The 26,119-nt window shown below is 39.8% G+C and overlaps 1 protein-coding gene across 5 annotated transcripts in view; it reads left to right on the forward strand.

Moving 5' to 3' along the window:
- Positions 1–26,119, forward strand: part of nhsl2 (NHS-like 2) — a 147,063-nt gene that overhangs the window by 101,329 nt on the left and 19,615 nt on the right. For all 5 annotated transcript variants that reach the window (XM_031304353.2, XM_031304354.2, XM_031304355.2 and 2 more), the window contains exons 2-4: positions 724–951; positions 18,571–18,713; positions 23,008–23,254. In XM_031304353.2, the coding sequence (XP_031160213.1) occupies positions 724–951; positions 18,571–18,713; positions 23,008–23,254 (618 nt within the window). The remainder of the gene's footprint in view (positions 1–723; positions 952–18,570; positions 18,714–23,007; positions 23,255–26,119) is intronic.

Here is a 26,119-nt window from a genome sequence, read left to right on the forward strand (position 1 = left end):
TTGACATCTATCTCCCTTCCACTCCTTTTCCCTCCTAATTAAGCGCTTCCTCACTCTGTTTCCCCTTCAAATCTGTTCTCTACCTCTCTTCCCGTCCATCCCTCCCTCGTTTTCTCCTAAATCCTGGCTTCTTTTTTTTCTACCCTATATCCCTCCCTCCTTCCTTTCTTACTCGGCCCTTGTTCTCCCTGACAACAGACTGCGTTATGTAATCTGCGTCTCTCGGAATTAGTTATGCAAATTCATACATTTTTATTTACGTGGTTTTTTTTTTCTATCTCTCTCTCTCTCTCTCTTCCTCCTCTCGCTATCCCTTTTTTGTTCTCCTTCTCTACCCCCTTTTCTTCTCCTTTTTCCATTTTTTCTTTCGCTATCTTCCTCTTCTTCTTTCTCATCTCATCATTCGTCTCTTTTGTCCCCCTACACTCCTCTACACTCCTCCTCCTCCTTTCTTTCCACCTCTTTCCCTCCTTTCCCGCCTTAATCTTTCATCTCCTCTCTGCCCCTTTCTCCCCCATCCACCTTCATCTATCTCTCCTGCCTGTCACCCCTTCTTTCCTTGCCTCTCTTGTCCTTCCTCCCTTTCTTTCCACCTCGTTCCTCTCAATAATCTTATTTCCCTTCCTTATGTCACTTTCTTTCCTCTCTCCTCCCTCTCTCCTCCCTCCATCCATCACTTCCTCTCAATATTTTTTCCCTCCCTCTCTTTTTTTCCCCCTCCAGCCACCAGTGGTCTAGAGGCGGAGAGCGGCAGGCGCGGCGGCAGCAGCCACGGCGACGGCAACCACAGCAGCAGCAGCGGCGGAGGAGGCAGCAGTAGCAGCGGCGGCGCGGCCCACTTCAGGTCTCCATGGCAACAGAGCGTGAACGTGTTCGGCTCGTGGAGCAGGCCGGAGTGTGTCGAGGAGCTGCACCAGCAGGCGCAGCTCAACCTCCAGAGCCTGCTGCAAGGTAAAGATGGATGGGGAGGAAAAAGAGGGAGGATTGGTTGGATAGATGGAAGGAGTGTGTGTGTGTGTGTGTGTGTGTGTGTGTGTGTGTGTGTGTGTGTGTGTGTGTGTGTGTGTGTGTGTGTGTGTGGGCGAGTATGTATGTGTGTGCTGTTTTGAGTGGGTGGGAAAGGCGTGCAGGCAGAAGCGAAGGCGGGTAGAAAAGTGTTTACATGCATGTGTGGTGTTGGACTGCGTTGATAGGGTGTGTGTCAGTCGCCTTGAAGGTGTCTGTGTGTGTGTGTGTGTGTATGTGTATGTGTGTGTGTTTTAGCATGCAGAAATGTGAGAAGACGTGTGTGTTACATTTCCCTTGCCATCTTGTGTTTATATTGTACTGAAGGGTGTGTGAGTGTGTGCATGTTAGCTCATGGGGACACTGCTGATGGTGTGTATTGGATTCACCTTGCATTGCGTTGTTATTTAAGGTAGTATTTGAGATTTTGTGAATTTGTATATTTGTATTGGATAGGATGAACGCTGTTGCTATATGTGATTGTCCGTCTGTGTGTGTGTGTGTGTGTGTGTGTGTGTGTGTGTGTGTGTGTGTGTGTGTGGGTTTATATTTCTGTTTTTCGTCTGTTTGTGTAGAAAGAGGCATTGAAAGACGTCTGTTTACATTGTTGTTAGAAGTCAGAGGTTGTAACTCTGCCTTGTTTTTGTTTTTAAAGGTGAAACACTTTCATTGTCATTTTAATATAAGTCTCTTGTTTGTAGTGTTCAACCTGTGTGTGTGTGTGTGTGTGTGTGTGTGTGTGTGTGTGTGTGCAAATTAGCACTCGAGGGAACTAGGGTTTCCATTTGTTTTCAGGTAATGTTGTTTCACTGCTTTTGCTTTCTGCTAGTTGCCTCTCTCTCTCTCTCTCTCTCTCTCTCTCTCTCTCTCTCTCTCTCTCTCTCTCTCTCTCTCTCTCTCTCTCTCTTTTTCTCTGTGTGACTCATGCTGTCTCGCCCTTTGCCCAGCTCTTTCATTAAAACGATCTCAGTGGGTTTTAAGCTGAATGAACAAGGAGGGGGGCAACTTTGAACAAACACCTGAGGGAATTAATGTACAAATTAATACCATAACACATTCCATTTCACAGTTCATTTGTTGCCATTACAAGGATTTTGGAGATATTTTCTATCTCTTCAGGGTTAAAGGATAAGGCTGGCTTTATTTATCTTTCATGAAACAACTAAAACGAGTGTTAGTCCATCCCTTAATACCTTCTGACTTCCCTACCCTGTGGCATTCAGCCCCAAGCCGATCGGCTCCCATTTATAATGCAAATCTTTAAAAACGGGTCACAAATATTTACCATAATTATTTATTTTTTTATTATTATTATTTTTTTTTAAAGTAATTCCTTAAAACAGTTGAGCGTCATAGTTTTTGACAATCATTACTCAAACAGAGGCAAATAGTGCATTTCTATTTTCAGCTGTGAATTAATACACAATTGATGCTCTAGGCAGGATTATTAGGACAATGTGCGATTGACAAACAAAAGACAGACGATGGATTTTTTGTTTTTGTACAATTTGTAAAATGATGATTTATCGAGTTATTGCAATCTACGCAAAAAGTTTATTTTCTGTCAAAAAGTAATATAGATGATGCCCTTTAGTCACCTTAGTCCTGAACATTGTGGCTGGTACTGTAACTGTTCACGTCACATGCTACTGTAGAAAGGATTTTGCTAATCTAGTGATAACACAGAAACCATTTCAAACACTTACTCTGCACTCTCTGTATTTGTTGACACGATCATTTCTTCAGAGGTGACTGAACAGTGCGCTGATTCTACTTATTATATATACTGTATAGAGTGAGCAGACATTCAGTTTCTGCATTCTGTCTGTGCTGAAACTAATTATTCATCTAGTTCACCGTAAAATAATCTCTATAAACAGATATCTGCACATGAACGCAGAATCTTTAGGCTACTGGATAACAGTTTGGTATTGGAAGCGTTCTGGTTTCTGTTTGTATTCCGAGTATTATCGTCCAATCGCACTTGAGCGGTCTCTGGTTGTATGCAGGTAAACATTCTCTAGGAGAGAAAGAGGCAGAATGCACTGTCCGGAATCTCGGAAACTATTAGCTATCGTCTAATGACGTTATGAAGATAAGCCGAAATGTTGCCTGGATAGAAAAAACCTACAAAAAGTAAAGAATCGGAGTGTAAACAATGACAGGTGCATGGAAAAGGAAGTACCTGAACCCCTGAAATATTGGCCGATGGGTTCCAAGATTGTTCGTATGCTACTTAATGGCTCTTTGCAATAACTCATACTTTCATAAAATAGATGGCATTGTAGCCTTACAAGTGGTCAGTCATATTTTGGGCTTCAAAAACATTTTTTTTTAGATGATTCTGTGCTACTAGTCTATCTTTTTATATGTAGGATCATTTTGATTATTTTCTGGTTTTTATATTATATATACTTATTATATTTAATTTATATTTGTTTTTATTTTTTCTTGTTTTATTGATTCTGCATGATTTTAAATTGTTGTTTGTTTGAATGTTTATGTGTTTAAACTCTATTGGATTTGGGGACATGTTATATTTGATTGAGACTTGAGTTTTTCCTTCTTCACCTCCTCTCCCTTTCTGTAAATACGTGATTAGCTATAACTCTTACAGTACAGTGTGTTGCCTCCTACATCTTTCTCCGTCTCTTTTCCTCTTTTCTCCACTGCAATGTCTTTGTACCTCGTGTGTGTGTGTGTGTGTGTGTGTGTGTGTATGTGTGTATTAAGCCAGTTATTGTCCCTGACGGGCTGGCATCTTCTGTATGATGAAAATAAGATGGATGAATGCAGTCGTGGGTGGACAACAGCAACGGATGTGTGTTTGTGTGTGTGTGAGTAACAGAATATGTGTGTCCATTCATCCTTTCTGTCGCTTGTGTTCATTTTATGTCACTTTGTGTTTATGTGCTTATTTCTGCCTGTGTGTTTGGTTGCACTTCCCACTGCCATAAAAAGCATGTCCCATGTGTTTGTCCCAGTGTATGTTTTCAGTTTGTATACCAGTGTCCATTTGTGTTGTGTGTGTGTCCATCTGCTTGGGTGTGTGTTATATAACACTGAAGCAAGCAGCTGTACTCTCTCTCTCTGGCCATCTTCACCATCAGTCTCCCACTGGCCTCGGCTCAGTAAAATATTCATACTCTTTCCCGCTCCTCAACACTCTGCCCTCCATATTTATGAAGCCGGCTGTCGTACTCCGGTGTTAGATGGAATCGCTTCGTTTTTTGCCGAGATTCAGCTCCCCCCTGCAGCGTGTGTGAGATTTATTTCACTGTTGCTGCTAAGTGGGCAACAGTGAAATCCGGCCAGCGTTGCCTCTCATCATCAACACCTCACTGCACAACGATTAGCATACAGCGTATATGAGGGACTGTTTTGTGTGTCTTTTTACATGATTGGAGTCACGTGCACACAATTGCTTTGATAAGCAAATTTAATTGAACATGTAAGTCCAATTATAATTAGTCTCGTCCTGATTTTGACCGTTTTACATTCAACAAGTCCTCCAATACTATATGATAGAGTATGTTGTTTCGTATTGCCTTTAAAACTGATGCCAATTTGGGTTTTCTGACTTTGTTTTGGTTAGGTTTAGACACAAAAAGGTTGGAAAAGATTTCATTAGGGTTAAAAACAACTACCTTATTAAAGGGATAGTTTATATCTTTTAAAAGTGGGGTTGTATGAGGTACTTCTCTATAGTCAGTGTATAAGCTACAGTAGATGGCGGTCGGCACGTCCCCAGTTTGGAGTAGCAGTTAGGAGTACCAACACGGAAGCTAAGCAATGTACTGCGGTGGACGGGGGCAGCAGCTAAATGTATTTTAAAAACACCTTAAAAAAAAGGTAGAAAAGAAAGAAATCAATATCAGTTTAAGTATATGCTATATTCAGGACATTTTACTGCTTGACCTTGCGGTCAGACAGCCCTTTACGACGGGGAACCGAAGCCGGTATCTCTGCTCTCTTCAAGCCACCAGACTCCTTTGACAAAAACAGAAATTTTACCTCCCAGAACACGGGAGTTGCTAGTCTTCCACTGCCTCAATCGGATAGTTAATTTGTTAGTTTTGTTATTTCCTAACCCTTTAAAACACCAAAGTCACACAATAACAAACAAACTAACCGATCGAGGCAGCGGTAGTACAGCAACTCATGTGTTCTGCGAGGTAAAATTACGTTTAATTTTGCCAGACAAATAAATAGTAAAATATTTAAATCTTTAAAGGAGAATTCCGGTCAATTTCAACACGTAGCTCTATTGTTTGTAAATTTGGAGTGCTGTCAGTAGCAAGAAAAACAAAAACAATTGGTGCTGCCTACACCGTGTTATCCTCCTGCTAGCATTAGCACCCAACAGGCTTAAACAGGGCAAGTGAATCTGACTGCAGTAGATGTGAAAGAAATGCATGAAAGTTCTGCTAATTCAGCTCTGTTTAGTTCCGGTGTTGAGACGACAGTTAAGAGTGCTTAGGGACCGTCTACAAACTACAACGCAGAAAAGAGATACAACAAAAATATGTAGGCTATGAATTTAATGATTAAATGATGTAGTGTCTCCAAACTTACCTCAATTATAAATTGTCTCCTGCTAGTTGTACTACAGCACTTACTTTAAAAAAATAAGCATATGCCTATTTTTGAAAATATGTTTGCATCTCTTTTCGGTGTTGTAGTTTGTAGACGGTCCCGAAGCACTCCTTGCAATATCAACACCGGAACTAAACAGAGCTGAATTGAAACTTTTATGCATTTCTTTCACATCTACTGCAGTCACATTCACTGTGTTCACTCGGAAGGAATCACTTTACATTTGTAGGCACTTTTAATGACATTTTTAACATGTTAAGAGGCTAAAAACAAGTTTAAAACTTGCCCTGTTTAAGCATGTTGGGTGCTAATGCTAGCAGGAGGATAACACGGTGTAGGCAGCATCGATTTACAAATTTACAAACAACAGAGCTACATGTTGGAATCGACCAGAATTCTCCTTTAAGATCAACACCTTGCATTTACCAAGCTTAGTGTTGTCCTCAGTTTTGTCCCAATACACGGTAAGCATCTGCACAATATTTTTATTATATAATTTTATTGTAAACAACAGCAACATTTTCATATTATTTGTCCCCATTAACAGTCTGCAAAACAACTGAAGCTCTGAACCAATAAGATTTACCACAATAAGAGCTGCACATTTTGTGATCAAAGTTTTGGTTTGGTTATATTCAAATGCTAATTCTTTGTAGTAATATATTATATATTTAAAAATCAGTATTGTGCTCCACTGAAGGCAAATATATTGTATTCAAAACAAGTTGATAATTAGGGTTGGGAATCGTTTTGATTTTAACAATTCTGATTCCAATTCTTGCTTTTGATTTGGTTTCTATGATTCTCAATTACGATTTTAAAGCCACGCTTTAGAGCACCGCGTACTGTGCTCCGTGGCTGCAACACAACAAGCGCCTGGAAGTACGGTGGCAGCTATGGAAACAAAAATTTGCGCATGTTAAAATTGGAATTGGATTAAATTTAAAAAAGCTTATTATGTAGGTGCCTGTGTTAACGTGCGCTCGTTGCCCCGTGTGCGCTGATGCGTTCATCTGTTGACATTTCCGAATGCCTTCCTACAGTTGCTTAATAAAAGCTTTCTACACAAACAAACGTACATGTGTCATTAGTATGTTCTCGATGTAGGTTCTCGATGCCAAATCCTATCCATAATGGGAAGATTTGCACGCCACTATTTTCCTCCTGATTCTGCTCTGCTCTCGACTCTGCATTTTTATGAAAGGTTTTTCCTCCTCTGCAGACAGATTTACTGTGTTTTCTGGCAAGAATTACAGTAGCCAGATTAGCATTTTGTATGTTTTTTCTGCACTCCATTAAGCAACAGCAAAATATTCATATTATACTTTCAGTGAACTTTGTTTCGCTAGTGTCATCCATTACAGGCACACTGGCTATTTGCACATACTTGCTCTGTAATTTTATGACAATCCATTAAGCAACGCTCAGATATTCATACTTTGCCACCTCCTCAACACTCAACATATTTAACTGACATTCTCTTTAGTGTAGGTAACTGTGCTTGTACCAATTCATCATTTTTTTTAATTATACAGAGGATATATCCCACAAAAAACGACGTGTTTAATTTTATGCAGCAGTTATAATCTGATGTTTAAGTACTGTCTGTTTTTTTGAGTGTGTTGCTCTTCCATTAACATTTAACTGATGACATTTTCCATTAAAGTGGGCCTTTTTGTAGAACTGCTTTGGAGTTGTAGACAATGTGTGCCAGAGTGAATTATGAAGCTCTCCTGGCAGCTTGTGTTGGCCTGCTTCCCAATTAAGACACTGTATGATTTAGTAGCTTCCGATTCAATCTGTAACGATCTTTTCATGATATGTAGAAATATATTTTTCTGATATGTTAATTGATATTTGACATATTTAACCATAAATATTAGAAGTTGTGTTGGACAGGAAAATATTTATATCTAGTTATTAAAAAAGAGCTGTTTTGAGGCAGGATACAGGTGCTAGCCTACATGAAACATTTTAACAAAACAAAAAAATCATTTGGATGCATTCAATAAAAAAACATCAATTATAATAATATATATACTCTACTGTGCACTGAATAGCAAAAGAAAGATAATAAACATCTTTATTATTACCACAAACTAATGTCTTCTGGTAAGTATTCAAACGTCATCGTGTTTAAACAAGAACCCAATAGTGCTGTGGTGGTTAACTAGCACCTGATTTCCAGTAATGACGAGTAATCAAAAGTGGAAAGAAGACCTTATTGATATTGTCTTTTATAATGTTTTAAATTAAGACAAACTGAATGTCATGTACTGGACATTCATTGGCATCATTTAGTACAATACTTCCTGCTTTATCCAGGTTGGAGAGTTAATGTTGGAGCATTTAATTTTTTCCCTGTTCGTTTAATAGAAGGTGGGTAGAATAGTTGTGCAAGCCGTAGTCTGTAAGATTAGAGGAGAGTTTCTGGGAAGATGAAGGATGGGAGGGTGTTTTGATCACTACTACTGTAGTTCCTCCTCTGAAGTGTCATGCAAAACGACTCAACCAATAACTCAAAGCTGCGCCAGGCGACTTTGAAGCTGTCTAGTAAATGTGCACACACGTTGACACTCTCAGTGTTGGCCAACAGCTCTTAACTGTCTATCTAAACTGCTGCTGGTCACACAGTAGCCAGAAGGGCCTGAGATAAGACTGTGAATGTGTGTTATCCATTTCAGAAAAGCCATGTTTGAAAGAGAGAAGCTTGTTGTAGTGTGTTTTTTTGGATACACTACATGGCCTAAAGTGTGTGGTATGGGATTGTTTAACCATAGACATTAATCTGCCGCTATAAGAACCTCCAGCCTTCTCTAAAGGCTTTCTAAGATGTTGGAACCTGGCTGCAAGGATTTGTTCCAAGTCAGCCATAACAGCATTAGTGAGATCCGCCAATGATGTTGGGCGATAAGGCCTGGTTCCAGCTCATCCCAAAGATGTTGGATGGGGTTGAGGTTAGGACTATGTGCAGACCGGACAAGTTCTCCCACAACAAAACCATTTTTTATGGACCTGGCTTTGTGCTCTGCTTTGTGGGGCATTGCCATGTGGAGACATGTCTTCTCCAAATGATATCTAAAGAGTCTGTCCTCCCAAGAAAAACAGCATTGGTTATGTTCAGCATGTGTTTACATTCAAGCAGTGGTGGAAGAAGTATTCCGATCCTTTACTTAAGTAAAAGTACTAAGACCACACTGTAAAAACTTTAAGTAAAAGTATGTAAGTATCATCAGGAAAATGTACTTAAAGTATAAAAAGTACTCAAGTACTCAATGTGGAAAAATCCTCACATTTTAGAAACTGGAAACAATCAAAACAGTTTTGTGAATCAACTAAGTCTCTAATTGTCTTATCATTTCAGCTGTACTTGTAGGCCTGTATATTATTGGGTAGTTTTAAAACATCATATTTTATAAACATTTGTTTTGTGTGCAAAAATTTGTAAAGTAACTAGTAAAGCTGTCAGTTTAATGTAATCAGATCAATGTAGATACATTCGCAAATAAGGTTGTCAGATTCTGTGCCTTTCTAAAGGACAGTTATAAACGCTGCATTTTGTCGTTTATTTGGAGGACTTGTATCTAAAATATCTGTTATATGCCGTAGCATTAAGAGGCCCAAATTGTATAAAACTAACCCAGATCAAAAGTACATAAACGTTTATGGTGTCTGCATACTTTGGGCCATATAGTTTACTGTAAGATTACGTAAGTTTATATGACTGTAGATGCTGTGATACTAGCTTTAATACACACTCCTAACAAAGTGGAGGTCAATGGTATCATTAGTGCTTAGAGCTAGAAAAGAGTTAGCTGTCTGCTCTCATTTTATTTAAACCTCAAGGCCAGAATTAGACTCCAGCACCTGCTGTTAGCAACAGGACCATAAATATTGTCTTTCACTTTGTAATTTTATTTGTACACTGTATTACTTTTTTTTTCTGCAGATCAGTAAGCTTCTTTTCATCTTACCATATCTTATCTTATGCCGCAGCACTAGCGCCAATGCTGCAACCTTTCCTCACAGTGGACAATGCAAGATGATGTGCTTTAACTGTCAATGCCGGTTGGGACGCAAAGAGTCCGATAAACTTTCTCCGTCTGCACTAACTTGACTTTAAAATGTCACAGCAGCCCTGTAATTGTGTCGGGGAAGGTCTGAGTCAATGCAAGCTGTTATCTACACGGGCTGATAAGGTTTTGCTTTGGTCAATACACATTAACAAACAGGTGCGGCATAGATCAAGTGGAGAATGCTGATTCAGGAGAAAAAGTTCTCCCACAGGCAGAATTTCGTTCCTATTTAACATTTCACTTTGAAAATGAGACTTCAACTTCCATCAGTTATTTACTGTTGAATAATTTACATTATTACAGATGTTGAACCGTTTCTTGTATAATATACATATCATTTGAGCATCAGGTTTTTGAGCTATAGATATGGTTTGATTTTGATTGATGTTGCTTATAGGTTTATATGTATATATTTTAAAGTTAATTTCTTAATATATTGATTTAAGTCCCTGACTGACTCTACATGACAAATATCAATGCCTTTTAAAATTATTGTATGCAAATTGTTCGTTAATACAGCATTTATTTAAGACAGGTGTTTAGCATTTTTGACAAAATTGGCTCGTGAACAGAGAGCTAAAACGAGTCCTTCTTGTCAGCCCGGAGCAGTACCTTTGACAGTGAAGGGAGCCCTTTTCAGAGGATTTATAGATTGTTTGAACTTAATAATATATATATATATAAATAGTTTGTTTTTGAACCACAAATATTGCCTTTTCTTTGCTCCAGGAAATGAGTCAGTTTGGCCAAACTGTCACTCTCTTTCTTTTTTTCCAATTCCCTCTCTGTGGAGCTTTTGGTTGGAGTGACATCGCTGTGAATCAGGCAAGACAAACTTGTCTGTCTTGTTTCTTTCCTTAGGGGTCTTTTTGAGAAGTTTTTCAAATATAGGCAGAACGTGGGCTAAGGTGACAGTCGCCTGAAGATAAGAGGAGAAAACTCATGACTAAAAACCACTTTGGAGTGGTTCAGAGGTTTGTTACAGGGCTTATAGTCTATATCCACGACGCTCCACTTCCGGGATGGCTCCGGTGGCGCCGGAAATTCCGTCGGATGTCCGTTACCTTCCACTTTCTTTGTGTTGTAATTTTAAACTCCGGTGGATTTATGAGGACTATGGTTAACTGCTCCTCAGATCTCTGCAGGGTAAATCCAGACAGCTAGCTAGACTATCTGTCCAATCTGAGTTTTCTGTTGCACGACTAAAACAACTTTTGAACGTACACACTTTCCACCAAAACAAGTTCCTTTCTGAGGCTATTTTGCAGAGCCACCGTGGCCCTATTCGGCGCTTAGCGCCGCCCATTACGATTGTGATTGCTTGAAAGAAATGCCAATAAACCAGAGCACGTTTTTCTCCCATCCCGGAATGCTGTGTGGACTAGCCAGACCCTCCTTCGCAGTACTGTGGAGGAGGGTCTGGCAATGCGAGACTACAGGACTCATGATGTGAAGGAGAAAGTGGGAATCGAAGTGTCCTTGAGCAAGGCACTCAGAGGTTGTGCAGTGGTAGAGAAGAATTTAATACAGTCCTGAGCGGTTAAGGACAGAAGTCATGGAACAAAGCAAACTTAGGATGGGATAAAACAGAAATATTATTATATTATAGTTGCGTCAACCTGTTATCTAAAGCTTGGAGAGCTGAATGTCAAAAAGACTAAATTACAGACTTGAATGACCGCTGCCAAAATCTCTAAATTGAGCAGCTGATTATAGGTTAAAGATACTATTTGCTGTGTGTCTTTGGTTCACCTTAAAGTGGCTATATGTAACTTTCAGTTTGTGTTGGTTTCAGCGGCCCCTTTGGACAAAAGCAGCAGTGTTTTTACCACACCTGCTGTCGTAAAGGTCTAGGAGTTAGCGTTACCAGGAGGTCATATAGTTGCGATGAATGTTTTGCTCGGACAGAAAATCATTCATTTACAATAAAAGAATAAGTTACAGAGGCATCGTTGCATTGCAAGTGTTGCATACGGTAACTTAGCCTACTTTGGATGTCTCATGAGCTAAACCAGGTATCACTGTCACTGTGTCAGGAGCCAAAGCATTAAGAGTTTGTTGTAGCAACCAACATAGTAATAACTTAGATTCATATAGTGCATGAAACCCAAGGACACTTTACACAAGTACAGGGGGACAAGGGAAAAGAAAATAGTAAGCCAACACAAACACGGACTAAAAGGAATAACACGTCCTCGCAAAATGGAAGGGGGACGTAGTTTAATGTCTCCTACTAACGTCCACATCGCGCAATCTGAAGTTATTTTATGAATGAAACAGACATATGACATACCTGAGGGCCAATTCGGGGTCGGTTTTGAATCATTTACAATCCGGTAATTGTCTCCATCTTTTGAAAGCCCGAACGAGTGTGACCCGGATTTCGCCCATTGTCTTTCACTTTCCCTTTTAGCTTTTAGTTATATAACTTCTAAAATAACATTAATATACAATTAGGTCTATATAAAGAAATGTCCTGCCACCCTTTACCGGGCTGGATACAATAACAGAGGTTTTTCTGGTGTTCAGCAAAAATCTGTGACCCGTCAGAATGTGTGCTCTGTAGCGCCGTCTACCTGCCGTTAATCATTTTGTGACTTTGCGGGAAAAATCGGGCCTGGGCAAAGGCCTATATAAAAACTATATAAAAATAGCGTTCTTTTCACTGTTTCTTTTTTTGTCTCGTTTGCTGTTACAGGTAATTTATGATCATCAGATGGAAAATTGCGCAGTTTCAGAAACATTTAAAAGTTACATATAGTCACTTTAAAGAATCAAATACAAAAATTCAACTTTTCTTCTTAAGTTTGAACCAAAGAACACACGACAGGATCTCCCCCTTAACTATAAAGAACATCAGGTAGTCATCCACAAATATACCTTGGATAACTGATAAGTATTTAAGCTAAAATTTGTGCCCACAAAGAAAGCCCCATAATTGGATCAGAAAGCCTTCTTGCGGTTTCTCATGACCAACATAAACTAGGCCGCTAACCGCCAAATCTGTCCTTCTAGGTCACAACCATCCGCTTTCATGATATACACACCAGCCCCTTTTCCCTGTAATGGATTGATCAGTTGTGCATGTTAAATCACAAGGACGAAGACATGACATGCACATGGGTGCACTTGAACACACACATGCATCCATGGCGTGCACGTAGTGTACACAGACAAACAAACGCTCTGGCTGTGGTGAAAGAGGGGTATTGTTAATTTCTGTCTTCCCCCCTTCGTCTTCATGGAAGGGAGAAGAAAGGGTGACCCAAATTTGACACGACCGGGGTGCATATTGTCAAGGATGGTTGGGCTGATCTGTAATTGGGTGCACTGTACACACACACACACACACAAACAAACTTGCAAACACACAAAGAAAGCAGATTCATGCACATAGACATGAGTTGCTAAATGACATTTAAAGTGAGTGAGCGCATTTTGGGGCACAAAACAGGCACACACACATTTGTGCACTCACAGCACATTCACACAAACACCTAAATGAGTGATACACATGCACACATGCACACCTACACACAAACACACACAATATACAGGTTAGTGATGCATGAGTGCTTGGCCTGCTTGTTTGGACAGAGGAAGGGGGTGGGGTAGGTCGTGCTTAACTGCTCTGTGTGTGTGTGTGTGTGTGTGTGTGTGTGTGTGTGTGTGTGCGTGCGCGCATGCATGCGTGCATTAGTGGGAGTGACCGGCATACCTTTACACCCCGCACACCAATAGCATCCCTTCTCCCCCTCCCTCATTTTCCCACCACAGTACCCTACATTCATGCACTCAGTGGAGCCTGGCTACTATCTAAAGCATGGATCTACAACTGTTTACCTTCCCTCTCCTTCCGTTTTAGTGTTGCTGCTTTTAGGACTCAACCTAATGCCGGTCAGCGACAGATCCACAGCGTTTGTTTGGACATTTTAACTTTAACTGGAGAACCAAACGTAATTTTAATCTGCTACCAGGGAGATTCTGCAGTCGGCTGAGTAAGTAACTTGGCAGTGGTGAAAGAATCCAGATCGTTAACCTGAGTAAAAGTTGCAATACCAGAATTTAAAAGTACTTCATTCAAAATGAGTAAAAGTATTGGGAGTGTTATCAGCAAAATGTTCTCATAGTATTAAAACTTAAAGTACTCAATAAGTAACATTGCTAGTAATGATGCATTACTGTGTACGCAGAATGTAAAACTTTGTAGCTGATCAAAAATGTAGTCCATTTTACCTATAAACTCTTGGTTTTTCAATATATAACACACAATGCATCATCTTTTTTAAATAAGCTGATCATATGTTTTGTATGTACAAGCTTAGTCTGCACAGTAATGAGTATAGCTTTCAATCAAGATGTAAGAGTAAAAAGTACAAAATCTGCGTCTTTTCATCACCCACCTTTCGGTCCAAAACCAACCCTGCAAGCATCTCCTACCCTGTTAGCGCTGTTGGCAGTTTGGGCCTCATCGGCGTCATGTTGTGTATATTCCTTTCTTCCTCCTCTTCCACCCTCTTCTTTTTCTACACCTACTTTCTCATCTGAACCTTTTTTTCTGATTCTTCTGTTGCTTTTCTCCCAATATTTCTTCTTCAACTGCCTCGTCTTTACCGTCTTGTAGTTCCACACCTCTTCTTCTCCACCTACATCTTCTTCTGCTGCCTTTTCTGCATCATTTGCTGCTCCATCCTACAGTGACCCTCCTTCTTCTTATTGCTGTCTGTTCATTTCTCACTTTCTCTGACCTTCTCTACTCCTCAGTTTGTCCCCGTTTTACCTTCTACCTCTTATTTCTTGGAACTTGTCTTTCTTCCTCTGCTTCTTGAAAAGTTTCCTCTGCTTTCTTTCCTTTTCCTCCTCTTCCTCACCCCCCTGTGTCATCTGCTTCTCCTTCACCTCCTCCACCTCCTCCTCATACTCTTCTTCTTCTCTATCAGTCCGTTCGCCCCCTGTGTTTTCCGACTCTCGCTGATGCTTCACTTCATTGGGCCTCTGCAGCCTGGATGAGACGAGTTTTGGCTTCTGCTCACCGTTTACCAACCGGCTGATCCTGCTGTTTTGCACGCAGCAGTCAGGCAGTTTTTAATCAATTATTTTTAACACTGCAAAATAGACAGTTCTCTATCATGAGCGCTGGGTGTGTAATATGCCTCTATGAATACAAATAGCCAGGGACGTGTTTTCTTAAAGCAAGCGCTTACAAAGTGGAACGTCTAATAGCTTCCTGAGGAATTGGCAAATGCAGTGAACAAACAAGTTCTGAGTTTATCATGTCATCATTAATGTTTATGTCCAAACTTTAATTGGAAACATAAGAGTTTTGTGAGAGATTTGATGCAAATCTTGCCTCGGCCAAGGGAAATATTACTTGTGAATTAAATCCAGCGATGATAAAATAGTTTTGCGGTAATATTATAAAGGTGTTACGTAACTGCACATTAATGTAGTTAAGGCTGTAATCCTTCAAAGAGATGCATAACCTCTTGGGTACCACTTTAAAGTTATGGGTTCATAAGCTGTAAATAATGGCTTTATTGGTTAATGCATTCTTTACTAATGCTTAGAGATCACTAATAAAGCCATAAAGAACATTATTTTATTTGCGAGCTTGTGATAAAAAGTGTCTTTTTATTACCTTACCAGATTGAGCCAGGCTAGCTGTTTCCCCCAGTCTTTATGCTGAATGAAGTTAAGCTAACCAGCTTCTGGCTGTAGCCGTATGTATCAAGCTTACAGACATGATACTGATCTTCTCATCTTAGTCTCGGCAAGAAAGTGAATAAGAGCATTTCCCAAAAGTCCTTTAATAAAGGGTTATGAGTTGATCAGATTAAATTGCTCAGTTTGCATAGGAAATCTAGGCTGAAAGCAGGCCTGTTGCTTGTTCAGATCCTGTGCCTTGTTGTGCCTTAAACCTAAATGTAAGAGCTCCAAACCGTCAGAGCTTCTGCAGCGTCTCGACCACCCAAGCAGCCTGATTTTTGTCTTATCCTCTCTCTTCCTTTCTTTTTCTGTGCCTCATTTTCTCTCACTTGCTGTTTGTGTTTCCCACATAAAACCAAAGAGACTAAAACTTTACTGTCAACATGTGTAGTGGAAAATTGTTCTCAGTGTCACCCGAGGGACACAAAACAAGGAGCAGCCTTCACAACGTGTAATCCTCGTCTTGTGAAAACCTTTTTGCTGTAGTTTGTTATTGTCGTGCTTTACCTTCAATTGAAGGATTATATACTCTGTGAAATGTCTACTGTACCATCGTTGAGTTTATAAAACCCTTTCAAACTCAACTGAATAACCTTTGAAATGCACAGTGGCTGAGCTACAAAATGTCAACTGACATCATCGTAATCCATGCTGACGATTGGGAAAGTTTTTTTTTGTGTAGAGGCCGTCTTGTGTTTTATCTGAAGTTTAGAGGCATAATACACTTCCTTTAGATGTTTTCAGGCTGCTGGCACTTTTTAGTTTAGCAGAGGGAAGATGCCAACAGCAATGATTACAAATGCCATTAAAAAAAATGTGCACAGAATGCGTGGGTGGGTGGACTGCCTGCCCTCCTATAAAAACACATCATTATCTTTTCGTATTTTGTGATGCTGCTGCTGTATATTAATTTCTATTCATGACTCCAAAACACTCCCACGTTGCCTGCACTCACTTAAATCTGACACCTGCCAAAGTTTCTGTAAACTACCAACATTGTTGAATGTGTTTACCAGGCAGGCGTGAAGGCTGTGCAGCAGAGTCTATAAAGGCCATTACAGCTCAAAGATAATTCAGCAGGTCTCGTTTTGCCTACCAAATTGACCAATACGACTAACGGAAATGACAATCTATGTCACTTTGTCTTCCATTTTGTAACAGAAATACATTTACATGATTTAAAGCAGCATCAATTGATGTTTTTTGGCTTCTTGGTGACAGCAGAACAAGCGTTAACGTTGACAAATTGTCACTGTAAAGTTGTTATGACAAATTGTCGCCTATTTACTCACCTAGCAGATGCAGAGCAACATTAACATTTATTCTGAGTCATGTTTCTAGAACTTTTTTTGCCTCCATCAACTCCTGAGAGAAACATTTGTCTCTTTATAGCTGCTAAATGCTCCACTTTGTTCACCACTAAGTCCTCAAATTTACTTGTTATTTCTGTTCAAAAGTGACATTTTTTAATTGGACATTTATGAGAAATGAATTGTATTTAAATAAAGACGTATTTGATTCTCAATACCAATGTATATTTCCGCAGCGCTCTCTTGTTAAGTGTATTAATATTACTAATCTAATCTCTTTACTCTGGTATTAGAGCTGCAAATAATGATTATTTTCATGATTGAATCATTCGCCGATTAATTTCTTGATTATTCCATTAATAATTTAGTTTCTAAAATGTTAGATAACAATGTAAAGTGTCCACCACAGTTTCCCTAAGCCCAACAGGACGACTTTCAGTTGCTTGTTTTGTGCAAACGACAATCCAAACCCCCAAAAATATGACGTTTATTATCATAGATAACTAAAGCAATGGGCAAATGTTCACATTTAGAACTGTAATTTTTGGGGATTTTATGCTTAGAAATTGCTTTAAGAAATATGAAATATTGTTTCCCATTAATTTTATCTAAGGGACAAATCGTTTAGGATCTACTTGGTATGTTGAGTGGAGAAAAATGAATGAATTGACTTTCCTGGTTTCCATTAGGAAACTCCTCCACGTTAGTTAATCAATTCCCTTAAATTAATAAAGCTGAATTGTCAGCCTTCTGTCACTTTTTGTATATAAAGACTTATGTCATCTTTTACTGATACGTTCTTCAATTTTGTGCCACAATGCAATTTGATTCTTTTTATTTATTTATTGATTGAAGCTCGAATGCTAAATGTAACCCTTTTGATTCTTGTTTTCTGGTGCTGCTAAAGACTACATTTCCCAATATCACTACACAGAGGTTATTATTAACCACTCTTTATCACCACCTTTATCGCTAGGCAACTAAAATGCCACCAGCTAGGAATCCATATTGGCTCAGAGAGCAAGTTCAACCCAAAACTCTATACCTCAATGACGCTGCTGTGTCAGCGGGATGGTTTTTGTGTGTGTGTGTGTGTGTGTGTGTGTGTGTGTGTGTGTGTGTGTGTGTGTGTGTGTGTGTGTGTGTGTGTTTGTGTGTGTGTGTGAGCTAGACGGCTTTAGGGATGGGTGGGGAGTGAGTCGGGAGTGTGTTTTGGGGTAAAGGATTGGCTGAGGGGTTGTGAGGGGGAATGTGTGTGTGTGTGTGTGTGTGTGTGTGTGTGTGTGTGTGTGTGTGTGTGTGTGTGTGTGTGTGTGTGTGTGCAGGGGGAAAAAGAAGGGGAGAGGTGGGGGTTTGGAATCTGTTTACAATGGCCTGAGGGAGAGTCGCCTAAGCTGCCAGAGAGGGAGAAACAGTCAGATATCGAGAGGAAGTGTGAGAGAAAAAGTCTAAGACGAGGAGATAAAAAGACGGACAAGACAGAAAGCAGCACAACCACAAAAAAAAAAAAAGAAAAAAAATTGGAAATAGAGAAAGAGAAGGAATGAATGAAAGAAGAGAAAGCCCTGCACCCGTGAGAGGATTAAAAACAAACTTAAGGAGTCCTTTAAGGTTGCACAGCAGAAGTTGCAGTTGGAGACGCAGGAGGGAAACTGCAGGGTGATGCAAAGCAGCAGTCTAGATCTCAGCTCTCGGCCATGCAAATAGGATATCTGGTGTGTGAGTGTGGGTTGTGTGTGTGTGTGTGTGTGTGTGTGTGTGTGTGTGTGTGTCAGTGCACTTTTATTCTTGTGTGCATGTGTTGTTTCTGTGCTGCAGAAAGTTGACACTAACATATAGGCTTTTTTTTCTTTCTGTCTGTTTGTGCGTGTGTGCAGACTTTGAGGAGCAGTTGTACGACACCAAGCTGACCGGTCAGACTTTCCGGCATCCATCCTCGCAGAGCTCCGACGACACATCCACCTCACTCAGCCGATCTCTCATCTCCCTCAACAACAAGAGACCTGACTTCATCTTCCTGGTATACACACAAACAACACAAGTTCAAGTTTTATATACGATTATTTGAAGTCACACACACTAAATACTGTAATTGCCACCTTTCCTTTACCACAGGCAAAAAAACATAAACTTCTCCATCTCTTATAGTGTTTAAACCATCAGACTTCTTGATGCTAAACACACATACACACACACATACCCAGAATCCAAACTGTGTCCACATCACTTATTTTGTTCACTTTTCTTCCTGAACAGCAAGAAAGCAGCCTTCGCATTCCAACTAAATTCACCCTAACTCACTCAGTCCCATTTTCTGCCCTTTTTGCCCTTACTCTCCTCTGCTCTTTATTTCTGCACGGCAGTTTCTTTCTAAACTTATTCAGGACTTATTTTTCTTGACTTATAGCAGTGATTCCCAACCAGGGGGTACATGTACCCCAGGGGGTACTTCTGCAGTTGCCAGGGGGTACATGGAAAGATTGTATCCAACTACTGCAATTTGAAAATTTTGAATTTATGATTTGATAAAAAAAACAATATATCAACATATTAACATTAAGTCAACTGTAACACCTCAACTCTACATGTTGCAGTTATGTAAGAGAAAACTAGATAGCAAGCAAGCACAGAAGTTTTAACAGGTACCTAAAAGTAATGGCTAAACAATTCAAATGATTAGTTATAAGTACTGGATACATGTGGTTGTGATTGTTGTTTACAGTAAAAGTAAAGTTGGTGAATAAATTGTCAAACATCAGCTACAGCTACTGACAAAAGTAGTAGTAACCTAGTAGGCTACTAGCACGATTGCTGACCAAACCCACCGTAATACTGATAGTTCAATTGTATGAGAAACAATATCCACTTTTATATGAATAGTGTCATACATTTGGAAAATACATTGGGAATCGATGAAGGTTGGGAACCACTGGCTTATAGAACCAGACATCACACCTTTTCCCACCTCATTTTTAAGGAGAGTAGAGTGCACTAAACTAACTCCTATTTTGTCCTAGTAGTAGAGTATAAATCCGACATTGTTTGGCTGCACTGTAAACAGATACACAAGTTGTTGCTGACAAAGTAGCCTTGCCAGGTGTTTATTCTGCCCCCGGTGTTCAATACAGTACATACTGTGTAGTACTGTAGTTTCAGCCTTTAATCACTAACACAATGAACTATCATTCTTCTTCTCCCCAGTGGCTAATTACTATTCCAGTGTCACTAATACTGTTTCAGCTAAAATTCATGTTGTGACAAAATGTCTCGTTGCTTTTTGTTATCATCTCTTTTATATGAAAGACTAAAGCAGAATTATCCAACAACTATTGTACAGTATGTCCAACCCCCTCTGTTAGATTTGTCAGAATTAGTCATCATCCGTTTCACACTCTCAGCAGGATTCCATAAACAAATGCCAAATCATTTTGTGTCTTCTAGATGGAAATATCACTAATACGGGATCAGAAATTGAAATAGCAAATGACATCAGTGCTATTTGTCAGTCAACTCATGCTCATTGAAACACAGGGGAGAGGTTACTGACTGATTTCCGAATGTAAGAATTTTTGTTTTTCAAGGGATAGTTTGGATCTTTTGAAGTGGGGTTTACGCCCTTTACGACAGGGAACTGAAGCTGTTATATCCATCAATGCTCTATTCAAAGCAACCAGACTCCATTAAATTAGTTAGTGTTATTGTGTGACTGGTGAAAACCCTTTAAAACACCAAAGACGCAACAATAACACAAACAAACTAACCGGTCGAGGCAGCAGTAGACCAGCAACTCCTGTGTTCTGCGAGGTAAAATTACAGTTTTTGTCAAAGGAGTCTGGTGGTTTAGATAACAGCTTCACTTCCCCGTCAGAAAGGGTGATCTGACAGCAAGGTAAAGCGGTAAAAATTATATAAAGTATTTTAGGTTTCTAAAATATGTTTAGCTGCTGCCCCCATCCACAGCAGTACATTGCTTAGCTTCTGTGTCGGTACTCAGTACCTCATACAACCCCACTTCAAAAGATCCGAACTATCCCTTAAAGAAAAGCCTTACATTCGGAAATCAGTCAGTAACCTCTCCCCTGTGTTTCAATGAGCATGAGTTGACTGACAAATAGCACTGATGTCATTTGCTATTTCAATTTCTGATCACGTATTAGTGATATTTCCATCTAGAAGACACAAAATGATTTGGCATATGTTTATGGAATCCTGCTGAGAGTGTCTCCAAACTGGCGGCGTGCCGACAGCCATCTACTGTGGCTAATACATATATGGATAATGACCTCATACAGTCCCAATTCAATAAATCTGAACTATCTCTTTAAGGACTTTAGCAATAATGATTTAATTGATTTGATGTTATAGCATAAAGTATCTACAAAGGATAAACACTGAACACATGGATGAGACAGACGCTCTGCAGGGAGTTCTTCACTATTTCTACTCTTTCCTTCTATGCCTTTGCTGTTAATAGTTCTCAGGCTATTTCCCCAAACTGTGTAGTTATGGCAGCTTGATGGACTCCTACAGTGATTTTACTGCAAGATGGCTGCACATTTCCTGCATATTGACGCTCTGTACCTTTAGCAAGCTGTTAAACAGCTCTGTTAAGTTAATGCCTTTCTCTCTGATTGGGCTAATTTCAATTAGACTTTGGCAGATTCCCCTGAGATAGCTCGGATTTTAATTCCTACAGCACATACATGTGGTTTCTCACATGTTTTTCATCAGCGAAGATAGACTGCGGTGCATTGCAGCAGCCCAGAAGCAGTTTGAGTTTCAATGCCTTGCTTAAGGGTTTCTTTGGCAGCGATGGTTGATACCTAAGCTGTCATATCAGGCAGATGGCAGTTCCCTCCCAGCTGGGATTACACCTTCCCATTGACACAAGGGACTGAACCAGCAATGTCTCTGCTACTCAGACTCTGTCCCTGCCGGCATCAGATATAAACAGATTTTTCCCTTCACTTCCCTTTTCTTCTACTTCTTTGCAACGTTTTCTGCTCTCCTGCATCAACTATAGACATATAAATTGTCATTATTCTCTCCTTTAACTACATCACAGGTGAAAATGAGACATGTATTTAATTATTCTTTTTTAAAAAAAAAAAAATTTCTGAGTCCCTTCTCTCCTCACTTCTTATCTACTTTGCTGATCCTTCCTCCCACTGGCATTGAAGCAGCTTAAAAAGGACAACACATTGTATTTTGGTGGAAGTAGATGGTAGAGTAGATGACCTCCGCCAGGCTGTCTCGCCTCCTAAGTTGTATTGACTTTTGCTTTAATTGAATTTAGAGTTTATTTGGGTTTTTTTTTTTTTTTGGGGGGGGGGGGGTTTGAGCCAACAACACCAATTTAAAGAGAGAGAAAAAAAACTATTGTCTAATTGTCGAAATAGCTGAGGCATAAAAGTTTGAAAGAAGTTTGAAATCTAGTTTGGTACGGAAAAAATGAATCTGAGGTATCACTGTGAGGAAATCTAGTTATGGCCATGAGAGGTCAGGCTGTATTAGGATGGCTGAAAGGATTTTTTTATTTTTATTTCACTACATACGTGTCCTTTTTTTGGTCAGATGTTGTTACACAATCCAGTTTAGGACAAAAAAGAAAACTGACCAGAAATAATTGTGAATTTGTGTTTTTAAGGAATTAAAGCTGAATTTTAGAAGACACAGATTTTCTTTTAAGCCATGACCTGACTGCCATTCGCCATGTTTTTCCTAATCCTTCCTCCTAGGCGGAGGTAACAATGTGATTTTATGCATTGGAAACATTAAAGCTCACTCGCCAAAGTTCTTTTTTTAAGCTACACCTATTAATGTTTTAATATAAAAAATGGAAAATTGACTGCATGTAATGTAAAAAAGGCTCACTTGTACGTGCTGCGACAAACCCACAGAGAATTATCACCCTACTCTAAGTAACTCTACAATGTGTTTTAGCATCTTTTAAAGTTAGCAACAAAGTTAACGACTAGCTGGTGAACATAGAGGAGCATTTAGGAAGCTAAATAGCCAGATATTTCCCTCAGGAGTTGGTGGAGACCAAAACAGAGCTCAAAGGAGAGTGACTAATGCACTCAGATTTGCCTTGTAACCAGGAACTCATTTCCGCTTTTCTGCATCACACATCTGTTGGATGTGTAAATCGATGACTGTTTGCTTATCCTGTTAAAAAGGTGTTTATATCAGTGTTGTGTTTACAGCTTGTTGCTCTGACCCCGAGGGGCCAAAACGAATCAGTGAATGCAGGTTTAAGCCTGTCTGAAAAACGCCCACCACCACGTCTCACACTCCCTCTCTTCTTCCTCTAGCCGGCGTCCAAACAGCTCTACGACGATGAGACGGCCTCCTCTGTGTTTGGACTGAGGTCTGTGACCGACCCGTCTCCCTCCCCGTCCCCGTCGCCCTGCGGCTCAGATCGCCCCCCGTTGGGTTGGAGCAGTAACAACAGCAGCAGCAGCACCACCACTTCTGGCACCACCGGACCGCCTGTCGCAGACAAACCACGCTGGCAGCTCGGGAGACGCACACTGGGTCACTTGCCGCTCGACATCACAGGTACTAAACAATTAAAACACAAGTGAGGGTTCACATATCAAGTAATTGGGTACTTTATTAAGGATGCTTTTCACTGGGTAACTGTCTCTAATTTAGATTTAAGCTGAATTGGTCCTATTAAAAATACACATGAACTTGAAAAGAAGAACATAACCTGGTGTTCTTTGTGATGAAGGGCGCATTTAGAAGTTGCTGATGTAATTGTACCTCATTGAGGTTATGGAGGTATTTTTTAAAGCTTATTTTTTTTAGTTTTAGGCAGTGTTCGAATTACGGGGGGTATTGTGGGGGTCCGACCCCCCTAGATGAGACTTGGACCCTCCCAAAAGGGATGAAAATAATAGTTTGGGGGGTACTGAAAAAAATGTAATAAATATAATGTTAGCCTATCCAAAACTGTATTTAAATGCGGTATTACCATCACATACCAACAATTCAGGAAATAATCTAATGCAATACGATTTTCAAACCCTCACTCCCCATTGGGCTGTACCATTTCTCTGGTACGTTCAGACTGTGTTCTTTGCTATGGTCAGTGTTGCCAACTTAGTGACTTTGTCGCTAGATTTAGCAACTTTTCAGACCCCCTTAGTGACTTTTTTTCACAAAAGCAACTAGCGACAAATCTGGCGACTTTCTGTCGAAAAGATGCCAGTATTGTCCAGCGAGCACGCAAGGTATTTCTCTCTTGTGGCCACCAAAACAGTCACCTCTCTCTTCTGTTCTGTGACTGAGGAGCAGCCCCTCCCCTCTCTGCTCTCTCCTCATGTGCAGCGGCACAGTGCACAGGCAGGTGGAAGGGGAGGAGGGACAGGGTGCGGGGGCTGGTGTAGGAGAGGCAACGGGACGCGACCATGGATGTTTTAAGAGAAGGAGAAAGACGCCGCTGAGCTGGCCTGGCCCTGGGCAAGCAAGCCTTCTTTGAGAATTCTTTATTGAACTTTCTCCCTCCCTTAGTAGAATTCTTTTTTTTTTTTACTTTTTTTACTTCAAATATAGGCTACCTAAGTAATAATTATAATTTAATATAAATTCCCGTAGTGAGTTTGTGATTATTTGGCTAAAGATTTATATTTCTTACTATCTACCTTGCTGACACAACCACTAAGCTTTATACAAATTATTGCGTAATGACGTCATAGATATGCAAATGAGCGTATGTACGTAATCTATAAAAATAGAAATAGTTGTACCCCCCGAAGCTCACGGTATAATTTGAACACTGGTTTTAGGTGACGATATGCAACAGATCAGCATGTGATGCACGAGTCTCAAGGATGGTTTCATTGAAACAAAGTTATTGAGGTAGTGCTGCATGAAACCTTCTGGACAAAATAAGTATAGATAGCATAAGATATTCCTAGTTCTTGCCTTTGAAGTCTTTGGTCTGGCACAGCTACAGTATCTCAAGGAATTCATGAATGTTTCAACGCCTCGACCAGACTGATCCTGAGCCATGAAAGAGTTTGCTTTAAATGGATACATGTAAACACAGGCGGCTGGCTGGCCTTTGCCTATGCCCATGTTATTGTTTTCTGCCAGAAGCTGCCATAAATGTTGCCACATTTTTATGACACCCTTTTTCCGATATTGGTCATTTTTACCTACAGTATTTTAACCATATGAAGGATTTTAGTCATCGGACATCTGGATCTTAAGTTATTAGAGAAACAAGCTGAGCAAACGTTAGCGGCAGCCCCTCCTAGATGCCTGTTCTTTGCTTAAAAGATTAGAAAAGATTTTTAAAGTAAAACTGCTTTATTCAGTGTTTTTTACCGTTTTGAATCACCAGGTCCATTTGTTATGGAAATTATTTCGGCTCACAGTAAAAACCTCATGAACGATGAAAATTGAACGAATACTAAACGGAATAGGCTGACTGCAGTGACAGCAGTGGTAAAGATAGGAACTCCCATGATACCACGCTGCTTCACGACATCACCAAAATGTGTCTTTTGTTATTGTTTTGATTGAGAGACCCCTTGCCGCAACAAAATGTGAGCTTGACTTGGGCATTTTCTGACATTTTATAAGCAAAACTATTATTGAATAATCACAAAAACAAAAATTAGAATATCTGATAATGAAAAAATAATATGTAATAGGGCTGGGCGATATGGAGAAAATCAGATATCGCGATATTCTTGTCCTAATACCTCGATGTCGATATTGTGGCGATATTATAGGGTTAACAATTGGTGCTTTAACAAAATATCTTCACAATGAGATTTAAGATAAATAATCTTCAGTAATGTAGATATAATGACTAAGTGGGTAAAGGTAAAAATAATAGAAGAGCTAGAACAGTCTGGTAACACAGAAAATGACATCACTTTACTGTAATGCAGTCTTTAAAACCAGGAAAAGACAACATTTAAGCCATTTACGATATTATGATTTCCAAAATCTAAGACGATATCTAGTCTCATATCACGATATCAATATAATATAGGTATAATGCCCAGCCCTAATATGTAAGTTGCGTTCTTGTTTAAAAGCTCCCATTGGATGGAGGTTAATTAAAGTGGGATGTCAGGGGGGAAGGCCAGGTCAATAGTGTGTCACAGCCAGATGCCTCCAAGCATTATTTGGTTTTATTAGAATTAATGGCATCAATATGAAAGTTTTCAAGACAAATAATGTAAAATTAAATAGATTAACCCCCAAGATAGGATCGTTAAGGGAAAATGAATCAGTGTTTGTCTGACTTGAAAAGACACAGTGACTACTGCAGGGGATGATTTAAAACGTTTGTGGATAAACTGAATCTTATTTTTATGTCATTGCCGTCGTTGGTTTATTGTTGTGAAAGAAAAACATTGCTGACTTTGTTCTACACACTTAATGCCTCAGAGCATAAATCTG

Source organism: Sander lucioperca, chromosome 17, assembly GCF_008315115.2.
Source record: "Sander lucioperca isolate FBNREF2018 chromosome 17, SLUC_FBN_1.2, whole genome shotgun sequence".
NCBI lineage: Eukaryota > Metazoa > Chordata > Actinopteri > Perciformes > Percidae > Sander > Sander lucioperca.